This window comes from Malania oleifera, chromosome 1 (assembly GCF_029873635.1).
Source record: "Malania oleifera isolate guangnan ecotype guangnan chromosome 1, ASM2987363v1, whole genome shotgun sequence".
Lineage (NCBI taxonomy): Eukaryota > Viridiplantae > Streptophyta > Magnoliopsida > Santalales > Ximeniaceae > Malania > Malania oleifera.
In genome coordinates, this window is record NC_080417.1 from 17,226,761 (window position 1) to 17,251,035 (window position 24,275).

General features: G+C 36.7%; 1 protein-coding gene across 1 annotated transcript in view; it reads right to left on the reverse strand.

Annotated features, from left to right (window-relative positions):
* Positions 1 to 407: 407 nt before the first annotated feature.
* LOC131158830 (tRNA ligase 1-like) overlaps positions 408 to 24,275 on the reverse strand; it is a 143,400-nt gene continuing 119,532 nt past the window's right edge. The window contains exons 19-27 of the mRNA XM_058113740.1: positions 22,038 to 22,135; positions 20,247 to 20,307; positions 15,895 to 15,971; positions 15,727 to 15,798; positions 15,554 to 15,630; positions 6,576 to 6,656; positions 3,278 to 3,380; positions 2,736 to 2,894; positions 408 to 1,103 (exon numbers count right to left, since the gene is read on the reverse strand). Coding sequence (XP_057969723.1) covers positions 714 to 1,103; positions 2,736 to 2,894; positions 3,278 to 3,380; positions 6,576 to 6,656; positions 15,554 to 15,630; positions 15,727 to 15,798; positions 15,895 to 15,971; positions 20,247 to 20,307; positions 22,038 to 22,135 — 1,118 coding nt within the window. The 3' untranslated portion in view covers positions 408 to 713. The remainder of the gene's footprint in view (positions 1,104 to 2,735; positions 2,895 to 3,277; positions 3,381 to 6,575; positions 6,657 to 15,553; positions 15,631 to 15,726; positions 15,799 to 15,894; positions 15,972 to 20,246; positions 20,308 to 22,037; positions 22,136 to 24,275) is intronic.

Here is a 24,275-nt window from a genome sequence, read left to right on the forward strand (position 1 = left end):
GTTACTTTATCATGATTTGACGAGTAAAGCAGCATTAAATCCAAACTGGGCTAAAGGAAAGCGTTGAGAAGGCAGCAATGATGGCTTATTTAGTAGCTTACAATTTATCATTAATAAAATTACGCAAAAGACATAATACTTTAATAAGAAATACTATTACAAAAAATTGTATTATTTCATCGAAGGTTGAAAAATTTAACAAAAGTTGTTTGTTTCATATTATAAATTTTATCAATTGTTTTATGATGACTCTTCTTTTTTGAAGTCTCATTCTATTCTATTCTATTCAAGGAAGAATAATGCACAGAAAAATTAGAGGGGAAAAAAGGAGATGAAAAGAAAGCACAACAAAGTGATGCCTTGTCAAAGGGTATAAAAGTAGACAAAATACAGTTCACAATGCTAGCTTTTTGTCACCAACGAGAGGAGGCTCTTGTCCTCTCTCAAAACCTTGGGGAAACTTCCTGTGATATCATCATTTTACACTTCTCTGTTCAGTTCTATCTTTTTCCTTTCCATAGCAGAAATGTTGTACAAGATTTCAATTGCCTGAATATACACATCTCTCCTGAGCAGAAGCTCATTTCCAACCACGCACAACTCTCTCAATCCTCTCTGGCGCAGCAATAAAACAAAAGAAAAAACAAAAAATGAACATACTTTATTAGCGTATGCACCACATGGTTGCCTACCTGAGTGGGAGGATAACATGTTCAGTGAAATTCCAATGTGCCCATAATGGAAATGGGCGGGTTTATGTCAATAAGAGTTGCCTTTCCCTCTGAAAGCAGTTGCGGTAACATATTGGCTTCTTTTGGTGCAACTCCATCTCCAGTCCAGATGGTCACATGGGGCCACTGGTTTTTCGAGCTTATCTTCTCACCGTCAACAGAGCCAAGGCTGGCTTCAAATGCGGCCACTTTCTCTGAGAAAAGCAAAGCAGTCAGATTGATAGGGACTTCTCGATGGAGGAATTGGCCGTAACTTGCCACGGCTGCAACTCCATGACTTCTCTTGTGAGCAAGAGTCACATGAGCCTTTGTAATGCTCTTCTGTAGAAGCTTGTCCTCGAGGAAAGCTTCAACCTTGGGGTTCTTAGCCAACTGCAACAACAAATAGCAAATCATTGGTGCATACTCCCATAAATCTAATAGTTATACACACACACACACACACACACACACACATCTGAAGTATAATTAACTAATCTTTGTATTTTTTTTTTTTTGACAGTTTTAATAAGTAACTTTTGACTCACTATCACAGTATGAACTACCATAAATTGTTGGACAAAAGCAAGCTAGTAAAGTTTTGACTGAAAATTTTAATTGACTGGAATATTTTAGAATGTTTTGAAAAATAAAGATGAAGAATTAATTGTTAATTAGTCATTAGTTCTAATACACTATCTGTTAGTTCTAACTAGTTATTGGGATACCAAGGTGTCATTTGTATTATGCTCTCTTCTATTCAATTAATATTTATGAATGGTTTTAGAAAGTGACAAATGGATGTGAAAAAAATGAGGGAATGCTCTTTATACATGTAAGATAATATATTATATGAATGGTCACTCAACCAGTCTTATCTTTTCACAGAGAGAATTATACCAAGGGAGTGAATATTTGAAGGAAACGTCATCAGAAAAATTGAACAAGAGAAATGATCCAAGGAAAGATATCAAATAGGCCCACTGCATAACCAATCACAATAAAAGACAATTCCTCTAGAATGATAGTCCCTGTTTGGATTCTTGGGAGATTCTAACATGTTTTTAACCATCAAGAGTGAAAGCCAGCATGAACCCTAACAGTACAGGATGTATCAAATCACCCAAAGTAAGATATAAACCAATTGACTAGATCCATTGTTTTAAATGATTAACCAACCCTTGTCGTTCAAAATGAGTAGTTTCATTTTGTAACATTCTAATTGTTCGAAGTCACAAGGTTGCGTATCATTAGAGCAATGAAATTGGCTAGGAATGAATAGTTCATATTATAATAATATAACAGCTTAAAAATGAAAATATGTTGCATTATAATAAACTAAATGACCATCCACAAATTTTTGTTAATCCGTAACATGAAATTGACAGACAATGACCATTCCCAAATTTCATCATAGGAACATATGGAAAAACAGAAACTATACCTATAAAAAGTTTTATTTCACCATCCTATTCCATTCCACGAACCAAACATAACCTAAAAGTTGAATTTATCAAATTCAAATTTCTCATTTATTATTTGGTGCCATAAACCTACTTATTGCATCAAATACACTGATGAGAATAACAATCATAACATGACATTCAAAATTGTTACATCTAATAGCTCTATAGTGTCTCCTCATTAACACAACAAATACTTTCCCCGACACAACATATAATCTGGTCTAGACAAGGCATATTGGAGCATACTTGTACCCCAGCAGAGTTTCGACTTTCCCTTGGGAACAATCTTACCTAGGAGTTCAAAAAATTTGTTTGCCCAAGGATTAAATAACAAAAATTCTCCATATTAACATCTAAGTCTGTTGGCAGGCTTAAACACAGATAATATTCTGAAAACCTGATAACCAGGCCATGCAGATGTATAGAAAGCCATATCTTAAAAAAGTTTTGGATGGAAATCCAGTAGCAGGAATCAGTAATTAAATGAAACAAAGTTATTAATTTAACACATGTAGTTCCAACAACTAAAATAATAACTGAGAGAAAATTTTGCACCAACATTATTGAGGATACTTCGAATTTCTGTAACAGGCAGACTGACAGCAGCAAAAATGATGTTTCCAAACTTCCTTTTCTCTGCAGTTGGTGTGGTATAATCACCCTTAGCAACAGTTCTTAACTGTTCCAATACTTGCTCAACAAACAACTTGAATGGCACCTGGGAAATATGCATGGCAGTTATTTATCAACCATAAAATTTGTCCACTGATTTTTCATCTTTATTTTATTTTATTTTATTTTTTGGGAGTTTTTCCTCCTGTTTTTTGGTCAGATGAAAAGGGTGAGGAGCAGAAACAGGGGGAGGGAGTGGGGTTGGAATGCAGAGTTTCATAAATGACACAATTTCCAGAGTTAATTTATAATTCATTCCCCTCCCTCTCCCAGTCACCAAATTTCCACACCTTAATTTACAATTCATCTTTGACATTCTAAGATTCAACCAAACTAACAGTACTTATCATCAACAAATACTTCACAAGATAATCGTGAGATGATTAGTGAAAAATATGTAACATCATGATTGAAACAATAGATATTAACCTGAACAGAATCCAGATACTCAGCATTGCTAAATAATATCTCCCGCAACTTCTTTTCCCATTTAGCCCAATCTGCTGCATATGATCCTTTGGTGGACTCCAACCTAGCTCAGGAAAAGCTTACATGTAAGATGTTCCCCGAAATACAACTATAATAGTATACATTGTAGAATATCTAGAGTGAAGCTAACTACCATATCTGCATTATAGAAAATTTAGAATGACGCTAGAAGACATCACCTTGTCATTGCAGCTTTACATTATCTAGTGACTTTTTTTGCTAAGATTTTGGACTGATAGCGAATTGCTTTGGGACAAAAAAATCCATTAGAAAAAAAATGTGATTTTTCTTTGAAAAATGAAAAATTCAGCATATAATATGTGCAGATATGCGCAGGTGCATGTATTGATCTGTTAAAGAAAGAAAATTCATTAAAGGGCAACCTGCCGCAACCTTCCACCACCTCCATCCCCCCACCCCCCTCACCCCTGTGTGGGCGTGCGAAGTGTAAGCAAGAAGCCAAGTAAGAGAGACTGAAACACCAGAGCATCACCTATTTGATAGAATGTCTGAAAATAAAATACTGTATGTTTATCCAAAGCTTACAAGCCATTAAACCAGCTAGTTAGAGAATTACATCATCTATCAAGGGGCACAAATATCTTAGGATTCCCAAATCAATTGGAATTCTAATTAATGTGTTATGATTCCCAAATCAATTAGGATTCTATTTAATGTTAGGATTATTTAATGTTTATTAGGATTCCCAAATCAATTGGGATTTCTAATTAATATGATTCCCAAATCAATTGGGATTCTATTTAACGTTAGGATTATTTAATGTTTGATACGATTCCCAAATCAATTAGGATTTGAGGGGATAAATTACCTTCTTAATAGGAATAAGTTTCTCTACCCTATATATATATGTGTGTGTGTGTGTGTGTGTGTGAAACCCCTACGGCTTTTGGGCATTCAATCAATGAAGCAATAACATAATTCATAGCCTTTGGCCAATTTGTAAGTAGATCCCTTCGAACTGATCAAACCCTATTTCTCTCATTATTTTCCATTCTTTAAATTTCCCCAATTTCTCCACAATAAAATCCCATGGTCTTATCATTTGGTATCAGTGCCGACGTTCTTGTGGATGCCAATAACCCACTGACAAAAGCAAGATCTTGGAATTCTTGATCTTCACTCATACTCAATGGCTTCAGAAAATTTAGCGGAGTCCCAGATGGAAGCTAGGCCAGAGGCTGAACTTAGCAATATGTTTAAGGCTCAATTTGAAGTGATCCAGGCATCGCTCTAAACTACTCATTACATCTTCCCATAAAGAGAGAGAAGGTGATGTCTCTACGTCAGCTAATCGTACAGAGCTGTCATACATGCATGGAGGTTACCAAAGACAGCATAATCATGGTCTTTTTCATATGAAGGTGGAATTTCCTCGGGGGGACAGTGATGACCCTACCAATTAGGTTTCTAGGGCTGAAAAATACTCTCTTTCACTGCACTTCTTTAGATCAGGAAGGTATGGAGGCTGATGATACTGATGAATCTCACTTCTTCAGTTCATGTTTTAGCTGGTTATGCTAATCTTAAAACCATGAAAATTAGTGGCTTCCTAAAACGCCAACCTGTTACCATCGTAATTGATACGGATACCACTAATAATTTCATGGACACTTAAAAGACACTGATTTTTTTAAGGTTTGGCAAAAAGACATGGATCTCCCTTAGGTTTTCTGCAAATCTCACCTAACATTTGATTTTTAGGAACTTATATACCCCTCCTTGGGCTTGTATTTTTGCCAAATATAAAGCAAGATCTGTGTCTTCTTGCCAAACCTTAGGAGAGGTTTGTGAAAATTTTAAAACCTTAGGGCAGGTCAGCTTCTTTTCCTGAAACATCAGGGAGGTCCGCCTCTTTTCACCAAACCTTAAGGGAGGTTAGTGTCTTTTACCCTTAAAAATATTATTGCTTAGAGTCTCGGGCTGTCAAACGTAAGCTTGCCAGCTTAAATTTAGAGAGAAGCCATATCACACAAATTGCTCAATGCTAGGACCATGAATCTTTGACACCCCCATTTGTTGGGAGATGGAAACAACAAGGGCAATAAAGAATTAGTGCAATAAAAGACCCATCCAAATAAAGAAACCTGACCCTTCAAAATACTCCTGTTTCTCCATTCTAGGAAGACCTAAATAATAACAAAAACTAAATAAATAAAAAACATACCCTAAAGACAGGAAAAATCAATACCAAAACAAACAATCCTCAAGATAGAATTTAAAAAATGCAAAACATTATCATGTGGGCAGGACCCAATGTCCCTAGTAAACTAACCACACACTACTAGGCATATGCAAGCCCCAGGGTTAAGGAAAAGATCATCTACTCTCTTATTAGTTCTCATTCCCAGCACCTCTAGCAAGCTATCTTTCTAGTACTAATTTAACTAAAATATTTTCGAATCAATTTGTTAATATGACATACCTTGACTTTCTTATATTGACTCCTAGAAAAAGAAGAAAATGATTTTTTTTTTTTTTGGGGGGGGGGGGGGAGGGGGGGTTATAAGAATTATGACATTAATCACATGATTAGCTATTTCAAATTGTGTTGCAAATAGTGAAGAGTGATAAGAAATGTCTACTTTGATCAACGTCATAGTTGATTGGTTAGGATGAATACTCCAAGTCACTATATATATATATATATATAGTTCTTTATGCTTTAATGCAATGTGCAATCAGGATAAATCATAGCACATAAAGCACAATATGAAGTTGGTCCTATTTTTCTTTCTACCATATTTATTTCTCTCTCCCAATTACTATGCTCAAATTCTTCTCCATTTGTCATTTATTACAACTTTATTTTAAGGCATTCATTGAAATTGGCAACTGAATCGGAAGAGACATTTTAATGAGTATTATCCAATTTCGTTTTTTAATCTTCAATGCTTTATTGCAGCTTTACTTCAATTTCTAAGGACATCCTGGGATCATTCCATGCCTTGCAGAATTTGGAGCCAACAGCAGGATCGCTAAAGTCAGGTATAATATTACAAATATACTATGTCCAACATCTCATGAGTCTTTCTGACTTCCTGATCAAATTTCCCTTTGATAAGAAATAATATATATTATGTTCCCCGGAGGATTTATGAATGACTGCAAAATGCACGATATCATGGTATTGAATGAAGCTAAGGCACAGCATTTGAAACTGTCTTAAAAATACAAGAGTAGTTTTCCCTGTAACCATTATATATCAATATCAATTTACCTTCCATGCCTGCTCGTATGAAGCCTATAGAGATTTATTCCTTCCTCCAATGTAGACTTCACAGGATCAGGTAGAGGGCTCCTGCATATTCAAGAAAACACATTAGAAACAATAGAAACACATTAACTATTCACTTTCAGAGTCAAGAGAGAACGATAGAGATCGAGGAGAGAGAAAAAAATAAAATAAAATTAAAGGGGGCATAAACTCCATGCCTAACAAATAAAATTGGAGCAGAAGAAATAAACTGAATTTTTATAAAAGGATAATTTTGGATAAAATTCTTCTTGCTCAAGAGTTTTGCACAACTATCACAGGAATACGGGGCCCTCCATGGTTTGCTCAAACAGTTGACACTAAGAAAGGCTTTTTGATTCAGTTGACTAGAATTTTCTAAACAATACACTTTGCAGCACTGACACTCAGGTTTTTATTGGCTGGATTAAGGTATGTCATACATCTCCCATTTCTCCATTTTCTCTTAATGGTGCTCTGGAAATATTTTTTAAAGGAGGCAAGGAGATCCTATTTCTCCTTACCTTTTTGTTACGGAAATGGATATTTTGTCTTGGCTTCTTGCTAAAGCCTCTGAGCATGGTAATTTCAGCCTTTCAGGCATAGTGGTATATAGAAGTTCTTGATCAATGGAGGAAGAATATCACCATTACAGACTGATGTTGAAGAATCAGCAGATGAGTTGCGAATGTCTGGTATATGAAGACATTTATACTTCTTTTGACCTGTAATCATATATGAAGAAAAAATAGTGGACAGGGAATTCCCAGATATATATTTTAATGTAACGAGTCTATATCATTTAAGTTTTGATGATTATATATATATATTCGCTCATAGTTGCACTAATACAACTTAGCATATCAAGGATATTTTTGAAGTGTTTTATTAACTCACTGATCTTAAAGAAAATCCTGTCAAATCTGATTTTTTGAGCTGGAATTTCCTCTATTAAAGTCCTGAACTTTCAGAGGGCCATTTGCCTTTTAGATATTTGGGCTTTCTTCTCGTAACTAAGAGGGCTTTTCATGGTGACTGAAATGTTACTTGAAGAACTTCTGGGAAAATTAATCTTTGGATACATATGCATCTTTTTTATGCAAGAAGGTTTCAGCTTATTAAATCAGTCTGGTTTAGTGTTCAGAAGTACTCATGCTCAGCTTTGGTTCTGCCTCAGAAGGTTATTCCAGGTTACAAGTTGGAAAGTTAAAATGGTCTGACGTCTATGCCTTTTGAGGAAGTGGGGTTAGACTCTAAACTGGGTGTGGAATGGAATGAAGCTTCTTTCAGAAATCTTTGGAATCTTTTTTACTCTTAAGGATCTCCTACGGGTGATACCGTCCTTACAACCTCAGAAGGAGTTTTAGGGCTATTAAGGTTCCATACCCACACTTGGACTGGGCAAAAAATTCTTGAAGAGCTAGGGAAGAAGTATTTCCTTTGAAATAGAACTTAGTGCGAAATGGAGAGGACGCTTGTTATTAGATAATTGGCCATCTGTTTGGTTTCTTTTCTGGTAACATGGTGCACAGGTCAGGACTTGGGACTGCATACAGAGGCTATAGCTGCTTGAGGTATCACTTGGCTTAGTCTTTCCATTATCCTATTATTCATGAATTTTATTCTAAAACTCCAGTAGAGCTTAGAGTGCAACAGATAAGGTTTACTGTATTCTCAGATCTGCTTGGAATTTCAAAGGATAAAAGCTCCTATGATCCAATGGTTTAAAGAAAGTTCCAAAACAATCATGCTACTACCCACATCGATAACCAGCTTGCATGTCCTATCCCCACATCTAATGGAAGTGTGAAAAATAGTGGATAGTTCCCACTTCTCACTATCCACAATTGTGGACAAGACACGTCACACCACATCAACATGGTTATCATCCTCCTCCAAATCATCTACCAGCTCACCGCCATCTCCCAACTACCAAATAACATTCCTTATAGTCGGGCATATCATGAATCTCATGCTCCAAAGTCAAGGCTTGTTGGGCTAAATAGGCTACTAGCTTGAGGAATTCTAGACCCACTATAATGAATAACATGAAGGGGCTCAATCTTTCTCGTAGTATTCTCTAGGGATAGACTGAAGAATGATAGGTCTTGATTGAGGGAAGGATTTAGAGTGATGAGACTTGCTCACCCAAGATGATAATCTATGAGGGGATTTTGAAGTATTTTTTAATAGCAATAGCTTTTGGATAAACTATCTTAAAAGTCTCAGATGAAAATAGCTCCACCTCTTTCCTAACATCCTCTTTAATAGCATTCATGAACTGTATAACCATGTGATATGTGACCTCAACAATACCACTCCTAAGTAATAGCTCCTTAAACAGCTCAATCTAATTTGCTATAGTGGTAATTCGTGGATGGTTCATGAGGTGACTAAGTAATTGGTCCTTGTAGGAAGGAAGAAGGTAGTTCTCTCTCGATTGTTGTCTCATCACTTCCCATTGGGTAATGGGAGGTTCATCTAACAGTCGGAGGGTTTGTTAAAGAGTTTGTCAATACTTCTTGGCTGGTCCTACAAGTTTCATCTCGGCAAAAGGCACTCAGTCCATAACCTTGTACATGGTATCACTCAAACAAATCACCCATATTTCTACTCAATCTATGAAGGAATTTGGACTAGTTTCCCATCATTGATACACACATATACCTTAACCCTCTTAGTGATATCTGCATAATCCTCTTGATCATGCCTAAAGGAATGTGGAGTATGCTTAGGGCAGTTGGTACCCTACAATGCCAAACTCATCAAAACTAGTCTCTTCAAACCTCGACCCAAGGTTAATTTGAGACTACAGTGGTTGAACTAATCTATTAGGTGGTCTATGGGATTGACTCATCTTGTTGGTGGTGGCCACTTGTCAAAATTATTCCAATAAATGTAGGATGGGGAGATTTTCAAGTGTCGTGGGATTTCTCTAATGGTCAGATGAAAATGAAACTTTAGGTGAGTACTTTCTAGTGGTTTCTATCTTCAATGGTGTGGGTGGTGTCGTGAAATGGTGATTGGAAAGTGGAGTCTAAAATTCGAGCACAATTGTAATTTTTTGAAGTTGTAGATGAATCGTGCTTCAGTTTATGGGGTTTCTCGTGTGATTTCTAAACTTTGAATGCTTTGTATGACTTGTAGTCATGCACAATACTTGCACAACAACAATTGAACCAAAATTACTTTAAATTGTTAAACTATGTGGCTTTGAATTTTCAGATGATTCTTGATAATAGAGAAAGATTGTGGATTAATAAGAATTTTCTTCAATACCAAATTCATATTGGACAACAACTAAACACAATTAGAGAGAGAAATAGAGAAGAGGATAAACAAAGAAGGATAAGAAGAAATAGGCTATTGTGGGTAGAACAAGGGATTCCAAAGGGACTGAGAAAGAAAGAGGAAAATAGAATAGAGAGAGAACCAAAGGAATATAGAGAGAGAGGAGGAGGAGGAAGCAGAAGAGGGAGCGGGTTGCACGAGGAGAGGACACAATTATGGAATTTTTATTTCAAAACAGTAATTGTCTCATACAACTGACAAATAAAATATTTATACCTACAACCAACTAAAACACACAACTACGCAAAAACTTCAACATAACTGTGAACTACACAACAAAAATAAAAGTTCAATACACGTCTGGTTTCCTAAATCTCTTATATGGGATTATGGGAATATACTAGACTATTGTAATCGTAATCTGACTCATATATATGCAATTATATATATTATGCAATCTTTTGTTGCTTTGATATCACTAAGAAGATATGGGATTATGCTCGACTATTGTATTCATGATCTGACTCATATATATGACTTGTCAATGGATTATTTGCAAATGCAACAAGGAGACAATATCATCATAACCAAGGAAATCAACATTGGTAACCCATTATGACCGATGTTGAAGCAAAGGGAGAAAATAACAATTCTTAGGTACTTGGGAGGTTTAAAGCCCAACTTCGAACCGATCTGATCTCGAATTCATGGAAGTGCAGAGTTTCCTTCTTTTGCTATGTTTTCTCATGTTCTTTGTGCCTTCTCCAACACTCATTCTTTAACCCCTAGTTCAGTTGTTTGAACTTCTTTCTAGGAGAAATCTACATCTGCTAAATGGAGTAGTCCTCCCAATCAGCCTAGTAATAGAGGTTTGAAGGCCAATTTGAGTAATCGTGGAGGAAGGGATGGACATAGTAGAGGTATTTGATGCAAGTGCACTAACTGTAGACGAAAGGGTTCATTCAGTTGAATAGTTTTGGGATCTTCATGATAGGACCTTATAAGTAGCCAATACAGCCAACACAGATTCCAGCCCTACTAGTTCAGTCATTGGCCAACAAATTATATTTGCCTCAAAGAAAGAGTAGTCAAAGTTCCTACAATATTGCAACAAGCATCTCTTCCTATTGCATCCTTTGCTCAAATAGGTAACCTGACAGCTTGTTTGTTGTCCAGTATCTGTCTCACCAAATCCTTAGGTCATAGACCTCCTGCCATTAACCATATTTTAGGGTCAACCAATATATTTCTCACCATCAAGTATTCTGAGGACTTACCTCATGCTACTCTTCCCAATAGGTCCAACACTATAGGTAGGGAACAAGGACAATCCACCCTACTACTTCCATCTTTCTCTCTCTTATGTTCTGTGTATCTTTAAATTCCCTTCCACCCTTTGCAGCAATGAACCCACAAGATTGAACTTGCTCTGGTACCAATTTGATGCAAATTGGTGTAGAAATAGAACAAGAAATCCAGAAATAAAGACTGATATTTCAGGGTAGTGTTTTAGCAACCTTTCTTGACTCAAATAACTACTAAATCTGCAAACTAATAAAGAGACGACTGCTGTGAATTTCAGTTCAGCAAATAAGATAAATTCTAGTCATAACAGAAATTTAATCCTCAAATCAATGCCTGTCTTGGCACTCTTTCAGAACTGTAACAGCGGATTTCTGCTAGCCTCTTTGGTCTTTGGCAGCGATGGAAGGGTTGGTAGGCTTTGCAGGGTCAACTCCTCAAAACCTAAGCCTCCAAATCTTGAAACCTTGGGAGTTCTTGAGCTAAGCTCTGGAGAGAAATCTTCTCAAAGATAAAAAGACAAAAAACTTCTCTAGAAAAGTGGCTGAAGACTCCTATTTATACTAGGCGTAAAGCTTCCAAGTGAAGCCAACTCCTATTTTGCACACAACCTCCTCTAAAAACCACTTATCTTCTAAAGCTCCACCAAAGTAACTACAATCACAAAAAAAAACCCTAGATTATTACAACTTGCCCCTCCAACCCCCCCCCCCCCCCCCCCAAAAAAATAAAAGACTAAAATGAACCCCAAAGTTAAAAAATTATAAAAACACCCATAGCACCCAAAATAGCGACACTCGACAGAAGCAAAACATTAAATTAAGACTGCTGATTGCATCATTCCCTCCCTTCTTAGAAAGGATTCGCCTCTGTGCAAGCTGTCGTCTTGGCTGCTCAGTACATGCCAGGGCCAATCTTCATGAATTCCTCCTTGTTGATCCATGAATTCTAATAATCATGTTTGCCAGCCTATTTACCAAGAATCTGAAATGAATTCCAGCCCTAATCTTCACCTCTTGCACATGCATTATGGTAAGGCTTTGCATCTTGGCATCATTCAACATATGCTCCCATTTGCTTACCAAGGACTTTTGATGGTCAGGCTTTCCTTTTCACATGACTAGAAACTTGAAGTGATTATTATTTTTTCTTTTAATTTCCTGCACCTCGATTGCCCTTTTTGCCACATCTTCTCCCTTGTAGGCATGGTCTTAAATTTCCACGAAATTGTCGAAATTTCCGATTTCCATCACCCTCGAAATCGAAATGGCAGTCAATTTCCGTCTTGCATAATTTCCGTCGAAATCTCAACGAATCATCCGAAATTTATCGAAACCTCGAAATTTTAGCGAAATTTGTCGAAATTTTAACTATGCAATGAAATTTTGTCGAAATTCAAATGAGGGATTCAAGAGTGAAGTATAATTTCTCTTTTAATTTATTTTATTGAAACAAAAGGTTATCACAAGTGCTTTTGAAATTATATGAAAAAATAAACTTATAGTAATGTTTTATTTAACCATTCATGTCTAAATTATCAATATTTGTATAATAAATAATTTTTAAATGATTTATTAATTTCATTTGCATTAACTGAATATGTTTAATGTACATTATCTTACAAGCATGTTTGATGCACATACTATTTTACGACTTTTCCACTTCATACAAAACATAGATGTATTTAATTTGTAATATATTAGTCTTAAAACTTATATTATTATGTTTGTTAACCATTTCTAAAGTTTCACAAATAATTTCATGCTTTACTACTAGTTTACATTATTTTTTCAAATCGAAATCGAAATTGATATTGAAATTGAAATTTCCGTACTTTTGGAGCTTCGAAATTTGAATCGAAATCGAAATTTAAGACCTTGCTTGTAGGCAACCATTTTTGAAATTTTCCTATTTTGAAATTCATCTCTATGACTGCAGTTGATAGCCCTGCTGTCCACCCACATTCTCCAAGTTCCGTCCATCTTAGGAATGAGTAAAACTGGTATGGCAAAAAGACTTAGGATTTCTTGAATAAATACCCTTCTAAGAAGTTCGCTAACCTGCTTTTGAAGCTCTTCATGCTCCTTTGGATTTATTCTATAGTGGGGCAAATTAGGTAATGCAGCACCTGATAAAAGATCAATTGTATATCCCTCATGGGAGGGAGTCCATCAGATAACACATCTGGCATCACATCTTTGAACTCATTAAAAATCTCCTTGACATCATTTGGAAACTCCAACTGCAGCTTCCCTTCCTTTTGAAAGAGGACGTAAATCAACCCACTTTCCCTACTTTCTTGAGCAAAATCCCTTTTATTTAAGAAAGCAAGTGAACAACCATTTTCTAGCCTCTTAACATCATCATCCTTCTTCATTGGTTTCAGCACAAGCTTCTTCTTTTTCTCACCACCATTCACAAAAAAAATGAATTAAGTATTTTTGATACCATCATGGATTTTGTCCCTGCCATATTGGCAAGGTTGCCCAAGAAGAACATGAGACGCATCAATAGGAGCCACATCACAATAAATGAACCCCTTAAAGAAGCTGATTTAAAAATAAACAAGGCATCTTGAGGAGACGATTACCTCATTTCCTTTGTTGAACCACAAAATCCAATATGGCTGTGGACTGTGGATGTCTTTCAGTTTTAAATCCCAACTTGTCTATCATCTCTTGAGAAACCAGATTCTCACTGTGCCCACTATAGAAAGGAAGGATCCCAAAGAATCAATCTTTCTTCTAGTTGTCAAACCTCTCTTTGATTGATCAATGTGTGATACTCCTTATTAAAGAATTAGAATGCAGGGAAAGGAGGTACAGACGCTAGGTTCACAAAAGAAGAGATTGCTCGCTCTTTTTTCACTAAGCTTTGATTGGAGGTTGACTACTCTTGGCCAATGATTGAGGGTACAGATTGCAGTCCCACCTCTTGCGCTCATATGTCTTGATTGGAAAGGTATTTTGAGGAGGATGAAGTTAGAGCAGTAGTGTTTGGTCTAAAAGAGAGAGAAGACTCCGGGTACAGATGGATTACCACTATATTCTTTCAAGATTGTTGGAATGAGGTAAAGGTAGATCTGTTGAAGACTTTTAGAAGAGTTCGTATTTTTTGGAAATGAGGTTGTTGGGAAAAGTGTTAACTGTACTTTCAACACTTCAGTCCCTAAGAAGATTCAATTTGTTAAAGTCTCAAATTTTCATCCTATCAGCTTAGCAACTAGTGTTTACAAGAATATTGGTGAGATTCTTGCAGATGGGCTGTCTTCAGTCTTAGGTGATATACTACATCTCAGTCAGAATGCTTCGTAGGGGTAGATAAATTTCGTGCACTATTTTAGTAGGCTATGAAGTGGTGTTTGTCATAGGAAAGGGGAGAGGATTATTCTTAAGTTGGATTTTGAGAAGGCGTATGATAACTTCAGTTGGAATTTTCTTGAAAAAGGCTTTGGTAAGAGGCGTTCTTGGATGAGGAGGTGTGTTTCTAATGCATCTTTTTCAATGATTATTAATGGGGAACTTAAAAGTTGTGGTTTACATCTTTGGATTGTCACCCTTCTAACAAGCAAGATGTTCGGGTTTGGGTTTGGATTCTCTTTCTTTAATAATCTGATTAAATCTAACTTGTCTTTTCACTCTATCATAATATTTAGAAGGCCGGCCAAAAAGATTAAAGCATTCGGTTGGTGGCTCTTAATAGAGCTAACACCAACAATCTCTTTCAGAGTAGGAGGCGTTTGAAGAAATTGTCCCAGAAGTTTGTATGTTGTGCTTTAATAGTTCTTCTCATCTCTTCTTAGGGGCATATGGAGCAGGTTGTTTGAAGAAGATTGGGTTTGCTTGAAGAGTGTGGACGATCTTTTGGCTATTTTGTTTAGAAGCTTTGGGAGGAGTAAGGATGCAGATAGGTTGTGGCATTGTGCAGAGTTTCAGTTTTGTGGGGAATCTGTTTGGAATGGAATGCAATATTTTACTTTGAAAGGGATCAAATGTTTCTTCACTGCGTGCCTCTATGGGCTTTTGCAGCATGGTATTTTAAAGGGAGTGTTTTTCAGATGTCAATTGGTCTTGAAGGCCATACTATCTTGATTGTGCTTCTTTTTGTTTAGGTTCTTTCTACATTATTGGGGGATTTCTTATCTTCTGATTGTACATCCTTTCTTTATCTAAGAACATCTTTCCTTTATTTTTATCACCTCTGGCAGCAACAATGAGGAAGGCAATAGGAAAAAATGGAAGAACTTTCGGTAACCAATGAAAAGGATTTCTAAAATGAAAAATTATAGTTTGGCACCCTTGGTGGTTATGTTAACATCTTAGTAGTAATAAACAAGTTAAATTGCCAGTATGAAGGGGAATTATTCTGACCGATCAGGCTTCAACAACGGCATTTTGACGACAGAGCCAAATCGTTCGATTAGTTCACCCTCAAATTCTTTACGACTCTGGAAAAGATGAGCAGAAAAAGGTTGAGAGCATATTTTAGAGTTAGGTGCATCAATATAATGATAACAAGAGGTCAGCAACATAAGCTATCATGCCTTGCCCTCATAAAGGTGATAAAACATCAGTAACACGAAGCCAGCATTTGGAGATGCCTTATCAAGATTTCCCTACAGAAAGTCAAGATAGGAAGGTATCAGCTGTATTTGAAAACTTGAAGTGCCAAATCAAATTCATATATTAGAGAAGCAAAGATGAACAATTACCGGATGATTAACTCGTCGAAGCACGCGAAACATGAAAACAGACAATGCATCGAGAGAAAATGGATTTGAGTCAGTTCCTGTATATTTGATGGGTGATATATGATATCAAAAATTAACGCGTTAGATACACTAAGAAAAAACAAAACATTGCATACACTAAAGACAGAACAATAAATTGCAGAAGCTACTACTTCCATTTCCCAATACACAATTGGCAAAAATATGCACTTATGAGGAGGTAAACAAAGTTTTAAAATTTTGGTTTCAACTAAAATTTTAAACTATTTTTTTTTTTTTTAATATAAAAAGAAAATTCATTAGCAAGAAGGAACAGGCAGAGGAAATGAGGTCCCCTAAAACAAAAAGAACAAAAACACAAATGAAATTACAATAATGCTCCCATCCAGTCCCTCTACAGGTTTACTAATAATAATCCCCAGAAATATCCAAGGGTGAGCCCAAACGGAAGCAAAACAAATCACTCTATCCCAACGAAGGGGAGGGGGAGTAAGGGAGGGGTTGTGGTGTTCATTTCTAACCAAAGAGTCCAAAGGCGGGCAAAAATTTATTACATCTCCAAACGCCTGCCCTTTCTTATTTCTCTTGGAACCTCTATAATGCACCTTCAAGAAGGTATCAACTGTATGTGGGAGTGCTACAGCCTTGCCAACAACTAAAAACAAAAGGACCTAAAGCTGGTTAGCCACCTGACAGTGTAGAAAAATAGGTCAAGAGTTTCATTTGACTCGGAGCACATTGAAGCACATATCAGGACTCATAGCCTTGTAGGTATGGTTTTAAATCGCGGTAGTGTGTAGAGTAATGTAACAGTAACGGATGTAATAGGAAGCGGGAGTAGCGGATGTTACATAATGGGAAGCGGGTGTAATGGCTGTGATTTTTTCCAAACATGCATAACCTTGTGCATATTAGTGTAATTGCATGTTTTAAGCTTTTAACCCTTAGAAAGAGTTTTAGTTTATTGGATCCTTTAGTTCAATTAAGTTATGGGAAAGAAATTTACATTTGTTTTAAACCACCATTGACAAAAAATTACATGTCTGTGTGCGTATTTATACTTTTTCATTATTCTTATGCGTGATAATAATTAATAAAAAAAATATGTTATACACTCCATTAATCTATTAGACACATACGATAAAATGTTGAAGTTGAAAAATATAGAATGTAAGTATCAAATTGCTAATATTATCAAAATAAAATGCTTCCCTAACAAGTTAGTATTTTCAACTTGTTAATGCATCTCTTGTGAGTATTTAAAAAGGAATAGTAAATTTTGTATCATTATCATCCTCATTATAATCTTTTCCCCCTCTTGCCACATAGTATATTGAAAATGATTGGGGGGGGGGGGGGGGAATAGAAGTGAGAAGAAAAAAGTAAAAAATAAAATAATTTTTCCGACATAACAGTCCTGTAGCCGTTATGTAACAAACATAATGGCCTTTATGTAACGGTCATGGTCCGTAACAACCGCTATGGCTGTGATTTTTCTTCCCACCAATTTTGTGGTAATGGTATTGGGAACTCGAAAAACCGTTACGCAACTGCATTACCTAACTGTCATGGCCGTTATTTAAAACCATGCTTGTAGGGACTCCTTGTCTACAACAAATCATTGGCATTAAAACGGTTTAGGGCCAAACTCCGCATGAAATTCTGTTTTGAAGACTCCTTGCCTTCTATACGAAATTATCAAGGGGAAGAACAAGGGCTCGAAGACTTCATAAGCTAAGAGAAAAAAGACTTAGGGGAGACAGAATTAGAAGTGTCCCTTGAGCAAGCTCACTTGGGGGGAAAAATCAAACACTCTCAAGAAAATAGTCAAGTCATCGACTCTCTCTTGTTGAAATCTCTAAAAATGTGAAAATCCCAAGAGAGCCTACCCCCCCCCCCCCCTCCAAAGAATAGAAATTGATTATCGGGGCATTATGCAACCTATATAGTCTAAAATGATAAGAAACTAAAGACTAAAGCGAAATCTATCCTACCCAAATATCTTCCTAGAAACAAATGCTATTTCCACTTCTAATTGGAAGTGAGTAAGAGGGTAGAATGGTGATCTGACCAAGAAAAGAATTTCCAAGGATTTGCATGAGAACCAATTATCCCACCCATTCCAATGGAAACCACACTTACTCCTAATTACCATGTGCAAAAGGGAGTCAAATTCCAAAGGGAATCTCCAAAGCCATTCTCCAACTAGTGAGATGTTTCTAGACACCATATTCCCAAGACCTAACCGCCCTTCAAACTTTGGTCTTTTAATCTTATCCCAGCTAAAAAGATGGTCTCTCTTATCGTTCCTAATTCTTGACCACCGAAAATCCCTCATGATCCTCTCCAAAGTCCCCGCCATCCCAACTAGAATTTCTAAAAGGGAGAGGAAATAAATGGGAATATTTGAAAGAGCCACATTGATAAGTAAGCCCTCTTCTGACCCCCTTATCTGCTGCCCACTCTCTCCACCACATTGTCTCAAAATAAGGTGTAATAAATATTTTCTCCAAGGGGAAGACCCAAATAAGCCAAAGTTCACTCCAAAATAGTACAACCAGCTAAATCAGCCACACCTTCTAACTAAATCCTGTCTAAATTGATACTCGGAACCCCACTTTTAGACATGTTAATCTTAAGGGTCTTATGAAACTACACATCATTGTCTTCAAGAAAAAAAAAGGGCGTCAACGACTAATTGGAGATGGAACGTTACAAGCTCCTCTTAACCTATCTTAGGGCCCTGATTGACAATAAGACCACAAGCGTGATCAATCATCCTACTCACCACATCCACACCTAGGGCAAAGAGAAACAAGGATAGCAGATCCCCTTGCATCAAACCCTATGAGGTCAGAAACCACTCCCTAGGTTGGCCATTCACGATAATTGACATGGTCAAAGCGGAAAGGCACCCTTTTATTCATTCCTCCAAACCCCATCAAACTTTTATGGCTAACACATGATCCACGAAACACCAACTAACCATGTCATAAACCTTTTCAAAGTCTAATTCAAAATTTCAAATAAAACTCCTCTCTCCCCTCCACCTAGCATCCTCCACCACTTCATTTACCAGGATAGCATCTAGACTAAGTCAATCCTTGATGAAGGCAGAACCTAGCATCATCCACCACTTCATTTACCAGGATAGCATCTAGACTCTTGCCTATCCTTGATGAAGGCAGACTGTTTTAGAGTAATTGGCCTCCCTATTTTGAACATTTTCAAATACAGGGAATTTTTGGTTCATTTTAACACATGATGAGTAAGTCAAATATTAGTTCTTATGTAAATACTACTAATTCATGACACCATATTGTAAAGTTAAGAGGAGAAGAGAAGAGGAAAAGTGAAAAGATCTTATGTCAGTTCTTGAAGCATTACATACAGCTCCAGATCCAACCTCTTATATATTAATCATAAAAAACATGAAAGATAAGAATACTCCCACTAACACCACATAATTACTAAAATGGCCTATTCTTCTGAAATAGTCTATTCTCTTCCAACAACAAGTTTCCTAAATTGAGTTTCGTTCTCTCTCTCTCAACAGACGAGCGAATGGAGAGGGGTGCAATAGCTTCAAAATTTGGGATTCGTTCCCTCTCTTTTCTCTCAAAAGTAAAATATTAAAATAAATTCATATGGAAATTAATTCCTATTCTTTCTTCTCTCTTTCATGTATGCATAAGGATGTGGGGTCTAAGAAGTAAACTCCTAAAATGGGGCAACTAAATGAGCTAAGATTAGGAAAGCAAATTTGATAGTGATTTTTAGGTGTGATTATGGATTTTCGTTGGACGACATCATGCTTGGTATGGTAATTCGTATTCCTCTTCAGATAATACTGATAAAATACCCGGAAGAGCAATTTTTAATGGAGTAATATTCACATCATTAGCAATTAGTCGATGAGGGAGCAGGAAATAAATTCACAGGAGAATGCATTTTAACGACTCCCAACTCTGACCATGCTAGAGCTGGAGGCAAATGACAACAATTGTGAAACTTAAGATCTGCTGTAGAAGATGGGCATGAAATTCACTCTTTGGAGGTTAGGATTTGACATTAATTGGCAGGAAAAAGATAAGGGAAGGGCAGAGCGAGTTCTTTTTCTTTCTTCTTTTTACTTTTTGGCTTCATGAACTACTTGTCCTCTAGATTGTACATCTTTTGTGTCTCTTAAATTTTATTTTTCGATAAAAACCTATTATTTCCACAAATGATGCACCAAAAAAAACAAAGCAAAACAAAGAATGTACAATAATTGAATGTAGAAAAACTAGAAAAGAAGATATATAATAGCTTCAAGAGCAACTGGGGTTTGTAACCTTCTGAGTCAGGTACAACTGGAACAGCAGATGCTCTGGTGTTTCTGCACATGCCTTCAATCTGGAGAAGTGGGAAATAGCAAATTAGATAAAGGAAATAATGCATCATCTTCTTCAACTCTCCACCTCTCTCTCTCTCTCTCTCTCCCCCCCCCTCCCTCTCCTTCTCTCTCTCTCTCTCCCACACGTGCTCAAGGAGATGGTAAACACATAATACCTTATACATGTGCTACTCACAAATGGCCATGTTAACATAATGAAGACTATCATTCTTCAAAGACCAGTATGGGCATGGCAATAAGACAAGGCTACAGCCTCAGTAACCCTTTCTAGTTTTTAAAAAGGAAAGGGCTGGTGGGCCTTGGTTACCAGTATGTTTCCTGGCTTATGGATCCATTAAAGCTCAAATACCAATGTTTGATGAGTTCAGCCACTGTATTCTTAGCTATTCATTTGGACCATAAAGAAACATCTGAAAATGCCTCATTCTAAATGGTTAACACACGTTAATCCAGGTGACTCTCCATGCATAGGATCAACTAAATGGACTACATAATAGTTTATCTTAAGTCTTTTTCCCTTTATGTTAGTATGTTCGGATGCACATTGAGGGAAAGCTGGCTTTTGACATATATTGGATCCCACATACCAAGAAAGGTTGATAATATTGAGCATGATATCAATACAAATGCAACAGATATCAATAAATGAGAATGACTGAAATTTGCTATTATACCAATAAGTTATTTGTTAACCATAATATTTTTTTTTTTTCGGAAAGAAGAGGCAGTACTAGAAAGAAACTTTGAGGCGAGTTCACCCACATCCTAAATTTCAGTTTCAATATAGATAATTATATACATGTACAATTAATGCCTACGAAAAGGGGGAAAAAAAGAAGGAAAAACGGTTACATAATCTCAAATACCAAGTGCTACCGTTACCAATATGTTGGTTCCTTTCAACAGACCAAATGGAAAAAGTTGCAAAAAACCAACCATGTACATGTATGTTAACTTCAACACAGATCATGCCGATGATTTAATCCTTCTATAATTTTTTTTCCAAGACAAGAAAAGAGAATGCATTGAATAGCATAAAGAATGTGCCAGACAAAGTACAAGGATGATATAGAAAAGAAACATATTCACACATTAAAAAAAATCCAAAAGAGCATAGCCGGTTTAAAATTTCCTAAACTCCTGCAATAAAGAGTATACAAAACTTTGTCCTTGATCCTCCGAACAAACCATTCTTTGCCTCTCAAAAGCTTTCATGGTTCTTTCTTTCTAGATAGACCAGAAAATACAAAGGGGGGCTAATCCCTCACCCTTCCATTGCTCTTGGAATTTTGGAGAGAGAAGGAAAGATAAAATATTGAAGCACATGAGCCACAAAATCTTAAACCAGCTCCAGACAAGAAGCCAAATTTCCCAAGCCAAAGGACAATGGGGTAAGAGTGATTAGCACTTTCTTCTTCTTCGTTGGACAAGTAACATCGGTTCAAAAGGATCATCCCCCTTTTCCTTATCCTTCTGTAACTAGTTCCATGACCAAGGTATTGAAAATCTGCGACTGGCAACTATCCATTGAAGTTGAACTCTTATCAAATCCTCTGTGCTTGCAGCAAACAGGATTGAGCTACATCATTAGATGAGGCCTTACAAATAGATTGAGGATCGACAACTTGCTGTTTGAATCCTTTTTATCTTATCTAATTTTTAAGTACATAATCACAACGAACAAGAAAAATTTCTGACAATTATGATATCAGGGAGCAAAGCAAAATACCTGCCTCCAAACTTCTTCATTTGGTGCATTTTTGTCAGCAAGCATTATAGAATATGGTTTTCTCTTACACTCATCAGCAACCTTCTGCCAATATCTTCCTGTTGATAATACAAAATGAAGAATCACAATTTGGAAAAATACAAACTCCATAAATATCATATGATTTAGTCAAGCATCATGATAATTGGGTCAATTCACAAAATTTCTGTTGCCAATGAGTATATTAGCAATTTAGCATTGTATATACGGATATTTAGCTTCCATTCTGTTAGATCACTGAGACATTACCTCCATGGATTTGAAAAATTATATTATATTAGTAGACTCTTGGTTTTCATTATATAGTCAATCAATAAATGCAGTTTATATTGGACTTTTTAAGAGCCTTCTTGGCTGTGCATCATGGCATTTCGCCCAAAACTAATTACTACCATTGAGACTGAGTTGCATTAGTACCATAGAAAACTAAATCCAAAATAAATAATTTGAATCATGCATGTGACCTCTGGTACCCAGACCTTTGGGTATTGAGTGTTGGTCGGCATCCAATCTCCAAATACACCAGATTGTGAAGAAGATAACAAAGTCGATGACATTTGTCACCATTTTTATCATCTTGTCTTCATTGACCATCATCCTTGTCCTCTCTCTCTCTGCTCTATCAGTCTAATAAAATCAGACCACCATTTTATGTGCATGTCACAAGTCAAAGTCTTATTTCCATTATGCGCCAAATCATTAGATTCCTACTCTGCCAACTCTCAGAATTGATATGAGCACATTTTTAATCTTGAAATTGCACACATAATATTATTGATAAATGTATGCATGCATGTAAATATGCAAGTAGGTAGACAAAGTAGGCGTGCACGTATGCATAGGTAGGTGCATCTAACATCCTTGTATAACTTCTTTTTTTTTTTTTGGATGGTAAAAGAAAATGTATTAGATTGAGAAAGAGAGAAGTTACAATGTAAGGGGACAAAAAATCTGCCCCAAAAAAATAGAACAGAAAATACAAAAAAATAAAATAAAAAGAGCTATATCTTTTTTATCCTTCTTCGCTTGTGCTTACCCTTGATGAAATGCACTTCCGTTCCTCCAGCATCACACATTTTTAAATCCAATTTATCTAATATCTCTTCGGTTTCTAAATCCTTCCTAGGAATCACCTCGACTGTTGTAGGTAAAATTCCATCATTGCTGCAAGTTATTACCCAATCCTTTGTTTTCAAAAATAGAAACCCCCTGCAATGTTTCCAGCGGGGCTGGATGAACATATGATAGGTCCCCAAGATCATCGCAGAAATCAGAAACATAACCATATTGTTCTTGAAGATTATCCAACAAAAAAACCCCATCACACTCAAAACACATTCATCACTATCATTATAAAAAAAAAAAATCTCCCATTTCTTAACCTCCTTTCCTTTGCAAACTTCTTTACCTCCTAAATCCTTCCTCTTACCCAGTGCATCTTTCACAACACTCAACTCCCCTACAAAATCTCTCCTTATACTCTTTGACCTTATATCACCAATTTGCTCTCTTTTCTTCATATAGCTTCTTCGTTTTTGAGCCATCAGAGTACCTTCCAATGAGCATAGACCTTAGGGCCCTTAGATTTTTTAGAATTAAAACCTAAAACATCAAATTTTGTACCCAATCCATCTTCTTTTTTCCTATTTCTCCTAGATATACTAGCCTTTAGCTCCTATGCAAAGCCCAAATCAACCGTTTCGAAAGGCGTTCTTGAGGCACGCCTTGAGGCGTTTTGGGGCAAAAACGCACCAAGGCGTACGTGTAAAGGCGTAAATCAAAAAAACGTTAGCCTTAGCCAAAAAAGCGTATGCCTCAGGCAAACCTTTTCAGGCTTCAAATTCAAGGCGTACGCCTCTCTCTCCCGCAAAGCTTCTTCTCCTCTGCTCCCTCGACGAAGCCTGACAAAGCTTCTACTCTCTCTTCGAACCTCGACGAAGCCTTTGCTCTCTCTTCGAAGTCTCGACGAAGCTTCAGCTCTATCTCTAACGAGTTGACGTTCTCTTCCAACTCTGATCTACCTCTGACAACTCCTTCTGACACTTTTTTACCCTTCAACGAACCCTTTTGAGCTGTCGTCTCTCTGTAGCGACCCTTGCAGTCTCTCGCCAGTCGCCTCTCTCCGTGACCCTCTCGTTCTTTCTACCCTTGTAGTCTCTCGCCAATCGCCTCTCTCTGCGACCCTCTCGTTCTTTCTGC